Raw genomic sequence first — 15940 nt, 5'->3', positions numbered from 1 at the left:
CCTGCTGTTTTTCAGTCCCTCCTAAATTTTACATACTATATCACAGGAATAGTTTGTGGGAAACATCAGTATTTGCAAGGAAAAAAATACAAAAACAACAGTAAACCTACTTGATTTTACCAGAGATAACATTCAGTTGTTATTTTTGTCTTATCTTTTAGGGTTGTTAAACTTTGGCGAGAGTCTCTCAGTAAAGTGAACCCAAAGGCAGCAGAATCCTTGGCCGATCCAACAGAATATGAAAACCTTTTTCCAGGGCTGAAGGAAGCATTTGTAGCAGAACAATACCTTAGGGAGACCACTCTTCAAAGCTCGAGACCAGCTACAGACTACCCTCTAGTCACTGTAAATACTGGTTTGTTGTTCCTTTTTTGTTAAAGACATGTTATTTTGAATATGTATTTAAAATGTTTAAAATTCACAGCCAAATGAAGAGAGGAATTTAATGGAAGAGGCAAAACACTATGAACCAAAAGAAAGAACAATTCAGGTAAAGTATAGATTTATGTCTAGTTTGACATTGAGCCCTAAATTATATGCAATATTGTTTCTAAAGGTGTCAGTCTGTTTTCTTAAACTGCTAATAACAGAATCACTAGTTTTCTAGAAATTCTATTTGTCCTGTCTCTGTATAAAGGTTGATAATTTGTAATGCATTATGAAACTGCAGACACAATTAATATGGCAGTAGCTTAAAAGTATTCTGTAACTCCAGTAATTAAATTGCTAAGGTTTAAACATATTTGGTAAAATGTTTTGCTGAATAAAAATATTTTACTATATTAATGTGAACCTTTTAAAGGAATCTGAAAAGAAAGAAGAAACAATGCTTAATGTAAGCAGTGAATCACAACATGAAGCAGACGTAGGCTCAAAAATAGAGGAGATTTCAACATCAAATATCAAAACTGATGAGGTAAATAGTTGGGTTTTACTTCGTGGGTTTGTTTGTACACTGTATCAAACTATTTGTCAAATGGTAGCACTACGCAGACAGCTGCCTGTATTGTATTTTTTTTCCTTTGACCTATATGCATAATCTGTGAATTGATCCATGTTTTATTTTCCATTTCAGACATTACAAGAGCTTGAAGATGACTTGGATAATTTGGATTTAGAAGACATTGACACAACTGATGTAAACTTGGATGATGACTTCTTAGATGACTAAAATGAAATCAGCATTATTTAAGAGACCAAATCTTTTGTATTTTATTCTTGATCTAATATAAACAGTGGTGTCATTTTTTTTTAGGCACACTGGTGAAATTCACCTTAGTGGCCAGCTCTATTTACTTTTGTACTGAAAGTACAAAATTAAAAAATAAAGACTTTTTTCACTTCTATTTCTAATTGGAAAGAAAAATGTTGCTTTCCTTAAATTGTGTTTTCTATGCTTAGAGTGTACTTCTGAAGTTAAACATTCAGGGTATGGCAACCAAGAAGTATGATTTGTGATTTTTTTTTTTTTTTTTAAACTGAGAAGTAGAAAAGAAATTGCTAAGCTTCTATCATTTCAAAAAAAGTCTCACCCAGCCCATTGCACAGCTGGAACTACATTTCACCATTAACACAGAAGAAATATAAAGATGCACAGAAACAATTCAGTCCTTTACAGGTTTGTTCCAACTAAACTTGTATCAAAAGTGACATGTTTTTCATATAGTTACTAGTGACTCCTGGACCAATGTAAATAAAACAAAATTAAACCTGAGTCGGCCTACCTTATTGACATAATTTACACATGGTTTGTATACTTGCAGGAATTTTTATGACTTTTCCAGTAACTAGCACAAGAATCCAGGACTACTTTACACTCCAATTTTGAATATCCACAAAAAATTACATGAACCTAATAAGAATATGCCTAAACTCAGACATGTGAACAATTTTAAATTGCTGACTGCTTATAAAAACTAACATTGAAGCTCACACTGTTTACCCAGAGTAATAGAACAGTTCTGCACTATTTATGTAGTTCACTCTAGGCAGAGCTATTACATTTACAAAACCTACTGCTTTTTGGACAACAAATGTTATTATACATGAGGGTGCATGCAAAACTTAGAAATTGTTAAAAGCATGTTTTGTTCAAGTACTGTTTACAAATGTAATAATTTAAAGCACATGTAAAAAATACAGAAACTTTACTGTGTTCGGGTGCTAGTGACCGGATACCTTTATTATAAAAAAATCATTTTTGCATATTTTAGGTAGTAAAGGAAAAGTATGAGGTATGCCTTGGGAAGGGCATATATGCACACTCTGACTCCCTATTTTCTCACACCTTTGGGAAACATTTCCTGAAAGTGCTTCCCTGTGTACTTTGCTATGACTTGTATGAATGTCCATCACATTTAACACCCTGAGGATTTCAGATTTTAAACATTTGTTTTTGGCCACATATGAAGACAAAGAAGGCAACTAGCCCCACTACAGCTCTCAGTAGTGCTACTGCCAGCTTATCCTTTGCCCAGCTTGTGGGTGCAGCAGTCAGATACAACAAAAGGTCCAAAAACATTAACAATTACTGGTGTCCTTGCTTTTCCTTAGTTCACAAAACTGCCCTTCTTTCGTATGGCTTTTCAAAGCAGACTCCATATTCCCAATGTCAAATTTCTTATTACAATAATGATACCCAGCCATGTACTTATTTGATTTGTCCTGTTGATGCCAGTCCTTCTAGTCAGTGTCTTCCAACCATTTCAAGTTAAATGCACATGTTCCTGGCTTTCTGACTGCTCACTCAATCACAGTTACAAGTCTAATATACACAATGTAATTAACCTTGCTAACTATTTACCACTTAACACTAACCGCTGCTAATTTGATGTGCATACTGATGGCTACTACATATCTACACCAGTTCACATGCATGAGCACAAGGTGATATTAATGTAAGATGCAAGTGTTTTGTTGGCAAAATAGCTATTTTATCTCATCATATGTGATTATTGGAATTCATAACTTTTAAAGTACCACTTAATTTGTTTTAAGAATTTCAAGGACTTTTCAGTACAGATGTTGGCTTGATAACTTTTCATGAATTCCCAGTTTTCCTGAACACATACAAATCCTGTTTATAGAATACAGACAGTGGTCATCAAAGTTTATTCTTCAATCAGTATGAAATCTATCATAAGTAATCTATATGACAAGACAAAGTCATCACTTGAGAAAAGTGTTAGCCTGAAGTTTGCAGAGAAATTTGTTGGTAGGCTTGAAGTGCAAGTTCAATATATCCGGACTGCTTGGATTCTGTCCTGGCATACACCTGTGGAAGAAAGAAAACATACTCTAAACAAATGAAGTTATCCTACGCTGAACCTGATCGTAAAAAGTAACATTTCAAAAGCCTGTGTTACAATTAATGAATTACTGATAGGCCTATCTTCACAGTCCTACATGCAATCCTACATTGACATGACAATATGGGAAGTAAATGAAGTATTCAAGGTTAACAAATAAGGTTGTAAATATTAATAAAAAAAGGCTACTAACACCAGCATGTGGCCAAAATGTAAATATTAAAAAAACATGAATGCTTCAAACATCACATATGATTATCAAATTGATTATAAAATGTGGAGTATGTTCGTTTGGTGATTAACCCTTTCTAAAAATGTCAGTATACGCATGTGAGCATTGTTCCAGTTTAATAAACTGACAAAAGGAAGTTGCATAGATTTGAGTTTTTATCTATCCATCCATCCCTTTTTGAATCCACTTAACCCAGTTTTGGATTGTGAGAACTACAATGCAGTCAAGATAGGTGTTAAATGTAAAACTCACATTACAGTATGAATTGGGTCAAATGCATATGCATACCAAATTTTTTGAATTACACATTTCTTAAAACTTAGCTATTCCTATTAGCTCCCACTGTCACTAATTAATTTTTTTTATCATCATCTGTGTAGAACAGTCAGTCTATATAGTTCTTCCTGATTACTGTCCTCAATACATAGTTAAATGTGAAAATGAGAAAAAAAATTGTGCTTAAGAATTTCATAACAACCCCTAACACAAAATACTACCAAATAATACAAGATGCAGCTTACCTTAAGTAAGTTAATTCCACTAGCTTGCTGCTCAGAAGCCTCCTTTGCTGACTGGCACTGAGGATACATCATGTGATACAATTCAACAACACTTTCTGCATCATGTATTCTGTAAAATTATTGTTTAAATAAAGTATTCACCTTCAAAATATGAAAAATGAAGCATCTCATAATAATATAATAATAAACTTACAAATCTCTCTGAATCATATCTATTACTAGTCCATCAATTCGGCGTTCACTAACCAAATACCAAACCATTCCACCAAAGTGACGAGTTGAGCGCAGGAGATCATATTTGCCATGCTGATCAATGTTCTCATAAGTCAAATGATGAATCTTTAAAACAAATATATATGAAAATGTGCTTATTTAGCAGTACAATTTTCAGCTAAAACATTTATGTGACATATTAAATCTGACACTTTGCAAGAAATTAAAAATAAAAACGCATTTTAATACTTTTTCACTCACTTGTTTATATTCAGCAGAATCTGGTTCAAACTGAACAAGACAATGGTTTAGAAGAAACTCATGACGATCCTCAAGAAATACAACCTATAAATAACCCATAATTTAGAATGTGAGATGATGGGATTTAATAGAAAATTATTTCAATGGGAAGCTTAGAATTTAATTTAAAAAACACATTAATTACACATTTTAACTGCTATATGTGAAATATGCGGTTTTGTTATAAAGCAGATGACACCTGAGCAAGGTGCAGAGGATGATAAATACCCTTTTCAAAGTAAGATGATATCATCAGAGATTTCTTTGCAGTTTTGTCTAAATGGTATATTCTGTTCCTCCCATCATCTACAGTATTCCCCTGCTTCTGTCTCTTCACTGGTTTTCAGTTACTACTAGGATACAGATCAAAGTTACTTATTGAACTACAGGTCCCTTAAGACTCTGCTCTTCACTGTTTCCCATTTCTGGTCTATCAACTTTACTCTGAAAATTCCCAGGCCTGTCTATTAACTTAACCTTCTTTTTCTAGAAAGCTATACATGCCTACAACCTTATCAGGTCTTGCTCCCAAGGTTGTGGAAAAAGATCTCCACAAGTCTACTTATGTTTAGGAGCCTATGGAAGAGACCCCTGAAAGAATCTTGAGTCTGTTTAGGTTTTCCACCCCTCTGCCTCTCTGCTTGAAATCAACTGCTATTTGGAGGCTCTTACTTCGACTTCTTTTCTTCTCTATGTTAAGTTTTTTTTTTCTTCCTGTTGTCACTTTTTAAAAATTCTTAGTAATAACTCAGATTAACTATGTGTAACTCTTTTTGTAAGTTGCCTTGGATAAGGATAAATAATTCAAAGAAGGTACTGTTAAAATGTAGAATTCATGGCAGCAGTAAACTGAGCATCCATGGTTCTCAGTGATTTTTTTTCACCTAATCTCAAAGATTTTAAAATAAAAATCAAACATTTTTAGAATTTGCATATTTTATGTTTAAGACTGCACATACCTTCATGTTTGCCTCTTTGAAAACTGCTGGGGTAGTCAGTCGCCTGCCTTTGAAGGGGAAGTAAATCTGCACCATCCGATCCCTCTCTTCCCATGTTGCTTTGCGCAAGATACCATCAGGCTCCCTAATCACAATGAAACGTTCCTACAATAGCATTTGTTGGTCAGTATTTCTAAATAACATCAATTCCATAATCCAGCTAAAAACAGTATTCAATCAAATGCTAACCAATAATGAACTTTCTCTCCAATTTTGGGGTTAATAGTAAAAGTCTTTCTAGTTTGTGTTCTAGTTTAAAAAAATAATTTAATTAAAATACTTAAAGCACTTTACGCAATGAAATGGTTTGCATCAAAAACATTTAACATGTCTTATAATTAATCTATCCATCCATCCTTTTTCTAACTTATTTTTACAGGGTGGCAGGCTACCTATATCTTTACTGGCAGCACGCTGGATGAGATACAATGACACTAACATTTTTATCCAAACCTCCCAACAAACAAGCCACAACCCCAAATGGGCAATTTAAAGTCATCAATTAACCCAAAATGTTAGTCTTTGACATGGAAGGCAAGCCCTCACAGTCATATAATAATAATATAAAAACTCCAAATATGCAGTGGAGGCCATATTTCAAAACCACGACTCTGGAGCTGTGATATAGATAGTTTTTAAGAACAGATGATTTTATTCTACATTTTCATCATTATTCACATTTTAAGATGACCACATTACGAATGGTTTATTGGAATCAACGGCATATTGGCTGATATGTAACAATGGTTTGCACTTACCCTATGAGGAACGTTAAAGGTGATATCTGTGAATACATATTTGCTTTTTTCAAGTCCATCCAAGATTTTGTCTACTGCCAAAATATCACAAATAGGTTTGCGTTCTGGCAGAACTGGGGGCATCTGTAACCTCTGTCTTGCCACTTCTTCTGCTGTTTTTGTGGCCTAAAAATTTTGAAGTTATTACTCCAAAGTTGCATTTTCACACTTAATTCAAGTACAGTATTTAGAACTATTTTAATAATACAAAAAGAACCCTTATAGTCCAGAGTATTAGTCCTGAAACATTTCAGTGCAGTCACTGTATACTTTTTCAAATAGATTTGACGGTTGTATTTATTTGGAACCACATCAAGAAATACTAGTCGCTAAGCCTGGTCAATATACAGACTTTTTGATTAGACCTTTTTTTTTTTTTTTTTAATTTAAGTATTCAAAAGTTAAAGGATAAGGGTCAGTATTTTTCGAGCTTAAATTATTTCTTCACAAACATGAAATTGTGTTCCAAAGACCAGCATTTTCTATAAATAAATAAATAATAATAAAAAAAAACAACTTTCTTCCATTGGTACCTTACAATGGAGGCAACAGGTCACGAAGCACCATCAGAAAATAAAAGTCTAAAAATTACCAAATACATCTTCTCTGACTTTCCAAAAAAGACAACATGCACACTGTTTCCCCATCACGTTTGTGACAACAAAAGGAATCTGGAAATATTAATTTTATTGCATGTTTCTTAAATTTTCTAGGTACTGATACGTTTACTATTCACTTGTGTGAGTTCTCACATAAATACAGAAGTAAACCAAAATAAAAATAACCACATGGCATGAAAAGTTTACTTTGATTTTATTTTTAGAGGAAACCTCTCCCCAGTAAGGGGGTGAAAAGTTATTTCAGAAGACTACTGAACGTACAGTTTAAGGCTTTTGTTTTCCAGTTGTACCCATACCCCGTTAATTCCAATTAAAACTCCAGTGGTATTGCAACATGTTCGGTGCACAATTTCATGTGGCAAATGCATAAACACTGTCTTTGAAAAATGCTGAACTTATCCTTGAACATTGAGCTGTTCAATACTCTAATATTACTTTCAACAACTACTGAAAGTAACATAAAATCTGTAAAATACCCACTGCTTTTTCTAAGCGTGACTAAATCGTCACCATCTATGTTGTACAGTAACGTTGAAGAAAATGACAAAAACAACATAGTGTGTATTAGAATAAGAAGAATTTCCCATCAAGTCATGTAGTCCCAAAAACCAGTAATGTTAAGTTTTGCTTGAAAATGGTAGAATTTTGCTTGGGAAGAGACAGTGCAAGCAGTTGAGTTCAGCAAACAATGCCAAAATGAAGTTGCAACAAAGATTGGAAACGCAACAAATTTCTTCCAACATCTACAGATAAAATGTATTGCTTCATATGAGAAAGCCAGCCAGGCACGTGCAGTGCTACCAGCATGTCTCTTCATCTCCTCACTGGTGCCAAAGAGCATCCCTGCTAATGTTCGCTGTTTGCCTGCATACACATGAGAGTACAAGCAGCAGGTGAGAGAAGATAACTTTAGTGACTTAGCATACTGCATAATATAAAGATTCTGTCTGTACAGTATCTAAATCTTATCAGAGGTTTCAAGAAACTGTTAAGAACCTTGGATACAAAATACTTTTCCAAATGGGTTTTGCACAAGCTTTACAATCAGTGTCAAAAAAAACTGACAGCAGAACTTTAAAATATCAGCCACTATTTCAACACTACCACTACTTTGTACACTTAAGCCATGCACTACCTAGGCAGTACATTTCATAGAAGACTGAAAAATTAAAAGTATTTGCCCGTAAACAAGTTTTATAGTAGTGGACAACATAGACAAGACCATCACTCAAGGCTTTGAAGGTGCCTTGAAATTTTGGAATATACAGTGCATCCGGAAAGTATTCACAGCGCATCACTTTTTCCACATTTTGTTATGTTACAGCCTTATTCCAAAATGGATTAAATTCATTTTTTTCCCTCAGAATTCTACACACAACACCCCATAATGCAACGTGAAAAAAGTTTACCTGAGATTTTTGCAAATATATTAAAAATAAAAAAATTGAGAAAGCACATGTACATAAGTATTCACAGCCTTTGCCATGAAGCTCAAAATTGAGCTCAGGTGCATCCTGTTTCCCCTGATCATCCTTGAGATGTTTCTGCAGCTTAACTGGAGTCCACCTGTGGTAAATTCAGTTGATTGGACATGATTTGGAAAGGCACACACCTGTCTATATAAGGTCCCACAGTTGACAGTTCATGTCAGAGCACAAACCAAGCATGAAGTCAAAGGAATTGTCTGTAGACCTCCGAGACAGGATTGTCTCGAGGCACAAATCTGGGGAGGTTACAGAAAAATTTCTGCTGCTTTGAAGGTCCCAATGAGCACAGTGGCTTCTATCATCCGTAAGTGGAAGAAGTTCGAAACCACCAGGACTCTTCCTAGAGCTGGCCGGCCATCTAAACTGAGTGATCAGGGGAGAAGGGCCTTAGTCAGGGAGGTGACCAAGAACCCGATGGTCACTCTGTCAGAGCTCCAGAGGTCCTCTGTGGAGAGAGGAGAACCTTCCAGAAGGACAACCATCTCTGCAGCAATCCACCAATCAGGCCTGTATGGTAGAGTGGCCAGACGGAAGCTACTCCTTAGTAAAAGGCACATGGCAGCCCACCTGGAGTGGTCTCAGACCATGAGAAAGAAAATTCTCTGGTCTGATAAGACAAAGATTGAACTCTTTGGTGTGAATGCCAGGCATCATGTTTGGAGGAAACCAGGCACCACTCATCACCAGGCCAATACCATCCTTACAGTGAAGCATGGTGGTGGCAGCATCATGCTGTGGGGATGTTTTTCAGTGGCAGGAACTGGGAGACTAGTCAGGATAAAGGGAAAGATGGCTGCAGCAATGTACAGAGACATCATGGATGAAAACCTGCTCCAGAGCGCTCTTGACCTCAGACTAGGGCGACAGTTCATCTTTCAGCAGGACAACGACCCTAAGCACTAAGCCAAGATATCAAAGGAGTGGCTTCAGGACAACTCTGTGAATGTCCTTGAGTGGCCCAGCCAGAGCCCAGACTTGAATCCGATTGAACATCTCTGGAGAGATCTTAAAATGGCTGTGCACCGACGCTTCCCATCCAACCTGATGGAGCTTGAGAGGTGCTGCAAAGAGGAATGGGTGAAACTGGCCAAGGATAGGTGTGCCATGTTTGTGGCATCATATTCAAAAAGACTTGAGGCTGTACTTGCTGCCAAAGGTGCATCGACAAAGTATTGAGCAAAGGCTGTGAATACTTATGTACATGTGATTTCTCAGTTTTTTTATTTTTAATAAATTTGCAAAAACCTCAAGTAAACTTTTTTCACGTTGTCATTATGGGGTGTTGTGTGTAGAATTTGAAGGAAAAAAATGAATTTAATCCATTTTGGAGTAAGGCTGTAACATAACAAAATGTGGAAACAGTGATGCACTGTGAATACTTTCCGGATGCACTGTAAACAAAGATTGGCGAGGGGGTGTGCTGTTATAATATGTCATTTTCAGTACGGCCATAATTAAGTCTTGATTCGGTAGGAACAAGGCCATTATTCATTATTTTTTGATTCTGTGGAAGTGTGAATATTAATCCAATTAGAATTAGTTTATGATAACCGCTGATCTCAATTTGTTTGTTTGTATTTCATCAATACACAAGACTTGTCACGCCTTGTAAAAGAAAAAGGTAAACAGAGAGAGCAAAGTTTACTGAGACAATAGTGGCTGGAATATACATATACATAGTGTAATGAAACTCTTACTTGCATGTCTCCTCAGAACAGTTGACAAATAACAGAAAAGAACAGTAGAAAAATATATTTAGAACACAGTTCTAAGCTTCAAAAAATTAAACAGAAATACTTAAAGAGTAACTGGAAACTGTAATCCTCTTCTCCTGAGAAGGACAGTGAAAACAGCCCCTCCCATATTTCAGCAACTCTCGATACACCACATCAGAATCTACATTAACACCCCCTGCCTCTAACAATACCTTTTGTAAGAAATGCAACGAATATCACATACACACACAAATATGCATCCATGCATTCATTTTCAAATCTGCTTATCCTGCTAAAACCTGGATGTGGTGCCTATGCATTACAGAGTATGCTCACAAACACACATTTAATCATACAAATACATATAACCATACCATGTCATTTCTTACTACAGCACAAGACAGAAAAATTACCTAAATTCTGTTCACTTTAGACTCTTGGTAAACACAAATGAAAACATACTGAACAATTACAAAATACAAAAGGGGATGATACAGTAAAGATACAAGATGAATCTGAATTAAAAAATTAATTTAATTGAAATTAAACATTAAGAACATGCACTATAATTTGCATTATGATGTGCTCAACTAACAAAATATAAATGACAGTTTCTTAGTTAAAAATAAAATATTCACAAAATTATGGCTATCACTGACTAGGGCTTATTAATTGACTAGAATAAATAGAAGTAGTATTTATTACATGTCAATTTGTAGTGTGTACACACTCAAAATGAAAGACAAAATTATAGGAAATGTACCTCGGAAAGCTGTTCATCTGTCATCAGATGGTATGAAGGAGGCTTCATCTCCATCTTAACAGGCCTAAAAACCTTCTGTAAATCAAGACCTGTAATTCTGGTCAAAATGCTTTGTACCTTCTCATCTGAAAACTTCAACTTCTGGCTTTCAAGTGAAGACTGATCTGATAAAAAAACATTTAAAAATACCAATAACATTTTAATACAACACTTTTCAAGTACTAGTTTGGTCTCTTGATATTGAATTTACAAAAATCTGAATTTTTTGAATGGTTATTCTGAAAAAAAGCTTCACTCATGAGACAAATGAGAATGGATAAGAAGTAACTAGACTGTACAACTCAAAACAGAATGAAAGGCTGGGAATGCTGCAAACATAAGTACTCTTGGCTGAAACATCTGTTTAATTTTAAATAATACAAAAATAACATGAAGTGGTAGTTAAACCTAAAGTGGAGATCGGTACTTGTGTACTAAACGGACGGCAGCGTAACCTCCCCCACGGAGCCCAACACTAGAATGGGTAGGGGAAAACCTTAAGCAACCTCCCCTCTTCAATTTTTGTGCCACGACGTTTGTATCTGTATTATCCCAATAAATGTGTTATGAATTCCTCAAAACAATTGTATATGTGTATTTCTATAATATTCCAATTTCTGTAAATTTCAATTTTTTTATCCCAATAAATTTGTTATGTATTCATCAAAACACTTGTCTTCCTTTGTCATGCCGTCCGTTTAATACACAAGTACAAGATCTATACACTCTCACAGGAAAAACTATTTTTTCTGCAGTGCTTCCACCCGCTCATTTTCCAATCCCTCTTATTCAGTGCTGGATCATGAGAAAACTGGAGCCTATCTACTGTCGGTTACGCATCAAGCCAAAGACAGTGTTTTCTGTTAATTTGAACCTAAGCTGTCACTTAATTAAGTTTTATTTCATTTTCTTATTTATGCTCTGTATAAAAGTCATATCTGTATATGTTTTGTGGTGGCTCCATTATTAAAAATAAACTGTTCTGAATTTCTTGGAATGTTACCATTAAAACAAAAAACAATACAAGGTTTGATGGATGTGTGATTGTTTCATGTTTCTCAAACCCATAGTAAAAGAGAACAGATCTTCACATTATGCATGCAGTTCACTTTACTGGAGCGCACTTTCTTAACGGATGACCCCATAGCATATATAAACACATTTCAGGCATGGTTTCTGCTTATTAACTGTGAGGAATTCCTAAACACACTCTCTTGTAAGATGGTGCAGTGGCTTTTGTAGCTCTTTTCACTTTAAGAATATCTAAGGCTTCCAGGGGAAAATGGTTTGGATGAAGGTTTGATACGAAAGACCCTTACCATGTCGTGAATTAAAAACTGCAATTTTTATATGAATTCATAAATGAGCGTGGATAGTTTTTAGCTTTTCATGTCCTAATTTCATAACATGTTTCATTGATAAAAATGAAGAACTAAGTAAAATCTGTGAGATGTAGGACTTACAGATAACTATAACTTTACTGCAGATGAGCTCCGAGGATAGCCTGTCGATGTTACTATCAATAAAATTATAGTCTTTCCCCCAATATCTAACAGACAGAATTGACTGATAAACAATTAGGCATTATGCCTTATACGAGGATCTTTGTAAATATTTAATGAAAACATTAAATGTGCAAAAGCATACAGTATAATCAAATAAACAATCTCTGATGAGTCTTCAACAAACCAATTTATGAAATTGCATATAAAATATAATTTCAAACAATGGAGTGATTAATAGCGTTCTCGAATTATTAATGACCAAATGAAACCGTTGCGGAAGGTCACTTTAACACGTTGGCCGCGGCCAACAAAAATGAAACAGCATGAACTCACTGCTGCTTTGAGAATCCACACTACCATATCTCCTCAGAACCCATCCGAACCCGACGATGCATTTCGTCTCCACCTTTTTTAGCTGATGCGAACGCCGAAAGAAGCAACGCGTTACACCGAGCGCAGCCATGTTAACGCCGACACCGGAATGACAGCCCACGTGAAGCTTCGCGGTGCATCATGGGGTATGTTGTTTTCAGCGCCGTAGTAATATTCATCGTTCGTCCCTCATCATAAACACATTGATACGACAGCGAGAGTATTTATTTTTTATATTGTCACCAGTCACGTCCATGAAACTGTTTTTCATACGACAGTTATCGTTGAAGTAGCTACAGGCTTTGATTCAGACTAATTAATACGTTAATCATGAGATATACCGCTGAGAGCTATGTCAGCTCTGGAAATTGCTCGGTCTTTTATACGAAAGTGTGGTAGTATGACTTCAGTATTTTTCAGATATAATGTGTTTCTTTACTAAGTGGGAAATGTTTCTTGACTCTGGCAGACAATTCAATTAAAGAAAAACGCAAATAAGAAAATTATTGAGAGAAAGAGTGTGCATTTTTAGACTGGTTTAATCTCATGACTTGAAGCAAGACTCTGAAAACGACACACAAGTCTTGTCACCTTCCTTTAGAACAAACTTCTGCTTAAAAACCTGTCAACGGGACAGTACAGGAGTTACTGTGATATACTGTAAGTTTTATACTACTTTGTTTTATTATTAATGTACTAGTCTTGTTTCAATATAGGGAGGAGAAGGATAAACTGATATACTGTATTTATAAAACATTAAAACATACTATGTGCACAATAACCTAAAAATGTAAGGTGAAATTTTCTTCTTTGGCCTTGTATTAATGTTTATATCTCAAATCCAGATTGCTTGAGTTTACAGAAAATATAATTTAAAATTCACAATCTCCAACACTTATATTGGTTCTTTACAGGTAGGTCAGTATATATTTACAGTATTTCTGGTGCCATGTGGCACAGTGGCCAACATTCTTGCCTCACACCTCTAGATTGGGTTTGAATCCCACACCTTGTTGCTGTCAGTGTGAAGTCTGCATGATGTTTCATTATCTACAGTATGTTTATCACTGAGTACTCTGATTTATACAGGGCCACAGTGAAGAAAAAAAAATAGGGATACAATGAAGAAAAAAAGATCTATTTTGAAATTAAAGTCAAATTTTTTTCTTTAATGACAATATAAGATATGAGATTAAAGTGAAACTTTTGAGATTAAAAGAATCTCAAAATTTCTACTTTAATATATTAGTTTATTTTGTCATTTAGCAACTGGGTCGGGGAACACTTAGAATACAAAGCATTTAACATGCTGCTTTGGTTACGATGGGGTTTGAAGAACTCTAGTAAATTAAACATCGATTTTAAGATGAGGTTTACGACATTCTACTTTAATGACAAAATAAACTACGAAATTGAAGTAGAAATTTTGAGATTAAAGTCAAAATTTCAGCTTTAATCATGACATAAACTATGAGATTAAAGTGGAAATTTCAAGATTAAAGTCAAGTTTTTTTCTCTTCACTGTGTCCCTATTTGGTTTTTTTTTTTCTTCTCTGTGGCCCTATATGCTACCGTAGTTTTGATCTTTGTGGCCACCAAAGGTTTCTCTCCAGTTCTGAAAGATGTTCATTTTAGTTAGACTGGCTGATCTAACTTCAGTGAATGTGGATCTGTAATGTTACCTTGTACATAGTCCTGCTGAGAAAGGCTCCATCCATTCTATCAAAGTTAGTTTTAGTAGTGTTCAGTTAATGGTTGGGTTGATGGTTACTCCAAATGATATAAAAGTGTAGTGAGAAGTTATAATTGAAAGCAGTTCTGAAGGTATCTGTGAATTGAATTATAATGTGTGTAAAAGGGAATGTAAAACAGCCTAATCTAATAATATTTTTTATAATATAAAATGGTAAAAATGTGACATTATATAATAATGCATTCCAATTAGAAAACCATATAAATATTACACATTTTTCTGCAAAAATAAAAAAAGAACGGAACCTGTTCAAAAACTGGTACTCAACAATTTTCACAAATTAGTACAGAACAGGAAAACAAATAACTACAGTACATATTTGTTAATAATTTTTTGGCAATTCAATAAATATATAACTTGGCATACACATTAAGATGCTTGCATGAAGCCATTTAGTCAGGATTTAAGCCTTGTAGGACAGACTTCCTTTATTCATTATGATCTGCATGGAACACAGGTTCTTGATTTAAAAGACCAGGACCAGACACTCTTAATACCAGTTAAAAGTCTTAGTTTCCACGACAGGGACCCCTCTCTGAAATGCAGCCACTGTACCTTATTTGATAAGATGATTGATCCCAGATTAGGTAACATCAAAGGGACATCTCTCCCAGACACCATCTGCAGTTTTAACAAAGAGCTATAATTTAATAAGTGGCAACCGTGATGGATAGAAATTTGCCCCAATAGTCAAGCAAGTAGAATGGGCTTATGTACACATAAGGAACCAATGACAAGATGTCTGCTCCTTCCTTTAAAACCACTACAGACACAGCAGATGTTGCTTATTCTATGAAGCTCATTGCCATCAACCTGGCCATTACTTCTGCTTTCCGAAATAGGACACCAATAGTTTATAGGGTGTGGCCATAACAAAGGCTGGAGAAACCCTTTTTACTCCAAAGGGTACTAAGTGTAGTACTGGAAGGTGTAAGCTACAGTGAGATGGTATATAAGGCCATGCCTTTTACTTGCTGAAAATTGTGGCAAAAAAAGGACCAACATGGTGTGTTTGAACCTTCAAGAGAAACAGCAGAACCACCCACAACCAGAAGGTGTGATGAAGGCAAGGAAGGAGATGAGCTCCTAAAATAAAAAAAGAAAAGTGCAATGAAAATTCTTACATGTGTCTGGGGGAAGCTGATCTAGAAGTGAACAAAGCATTACTTACATCAAACCATAAGTACATCTACTTTGATTCCAAGGACTAATAATTGTAATATAATAGACAGGAAAATTGGTGGCGGTATTTGTATTACTGTAACTGGACGGTAATAACCATGTTAAGGATAAGTTATAGTTCTAATAAGTTTCTTC

At 35.2% G+C, this 15940-nt stretch overlaps 2 protein-coding genes across 2 annotated transcripts in view; one reads left to right on the top strand and one right to left on the bottom strand.

The window, feature by feature from the left end:
- copb2 (COPI coat complex subunit beta 2) overlaps nucleotides 1-1714 on the top strand; it is a 31301-nt gene extending 29587 nt beyond the window's left edge. The window contains exons 19-22 of the mRNA XM_028794389.2: nucleotides 162-345; nucleotides 425-490; nucleotides 803-916; nucleotides 1076-1714. Coding sequence (XP_028650222.1) covers nucleotides 162-345; nucleotides 425-490; nucleotides 803-916; nucleotides 1076-1171 — 460 coding nt within the window. The 3' untranslated portion in view covers nucleotides 1172-1714. The remainder of the gene's footprint in view (nucleotides 1-161; nucleotides 346-424; nucleotides 491-802; nucleotides 917-1075) is intronic.
- A 1378-nt stretch (nucleotides 1715-3092) lies between these two features.
- On the bottom strand, nucleotides 3093-13001 carry mrps22 (mitochondrial ribosomal protein S22). The gene is made up of 8 exons (XM_028794390.2): nucleotides 12832-13001; nucleotides 10955-11118; nucleotides 6331-6495; nucleotides 5534-5677; nucleotides 4536-4619; nucleotides 4255-4400; nucleotides 4062-4170; nucleotides 3093-3274 (listed from the first exon to the last, which is right to left on the bottom strand). The coding sequence occupies exons 1-8, from the start codon at nucleotides 12959-12961 to the stop codon at nucleotides 3185-3187; spliced, it is 1032 nt and encodes a 343-aa protein (XP_028650223.1). The 5' UTR covers nucleotides 12962-13001; the 3' UTR covers nucleotides 3093-3184.
- Nucleotides 13002-15940: the final 2939 nt, after the last annotated feature.

The sequence above is a fragment of the Erpetoichthys calabaricus genome, chromosome 2, assembly GCF_900747795.2.
Source record: "Erpetoichthys calabaricus chromosome 2, fErpCal1.3, whole genome shotgun sequence".
Taxonomy (NCBI): Eukaryota; Metazoa; Chordata; class Cladistia; order Polypteriformes; family Polypteridae; genus Erpetoichthys; species Erpetoichthys calabaricus.
This window is presented reverse-complemented; position numbering and strand designations above follow the sequence as displayed.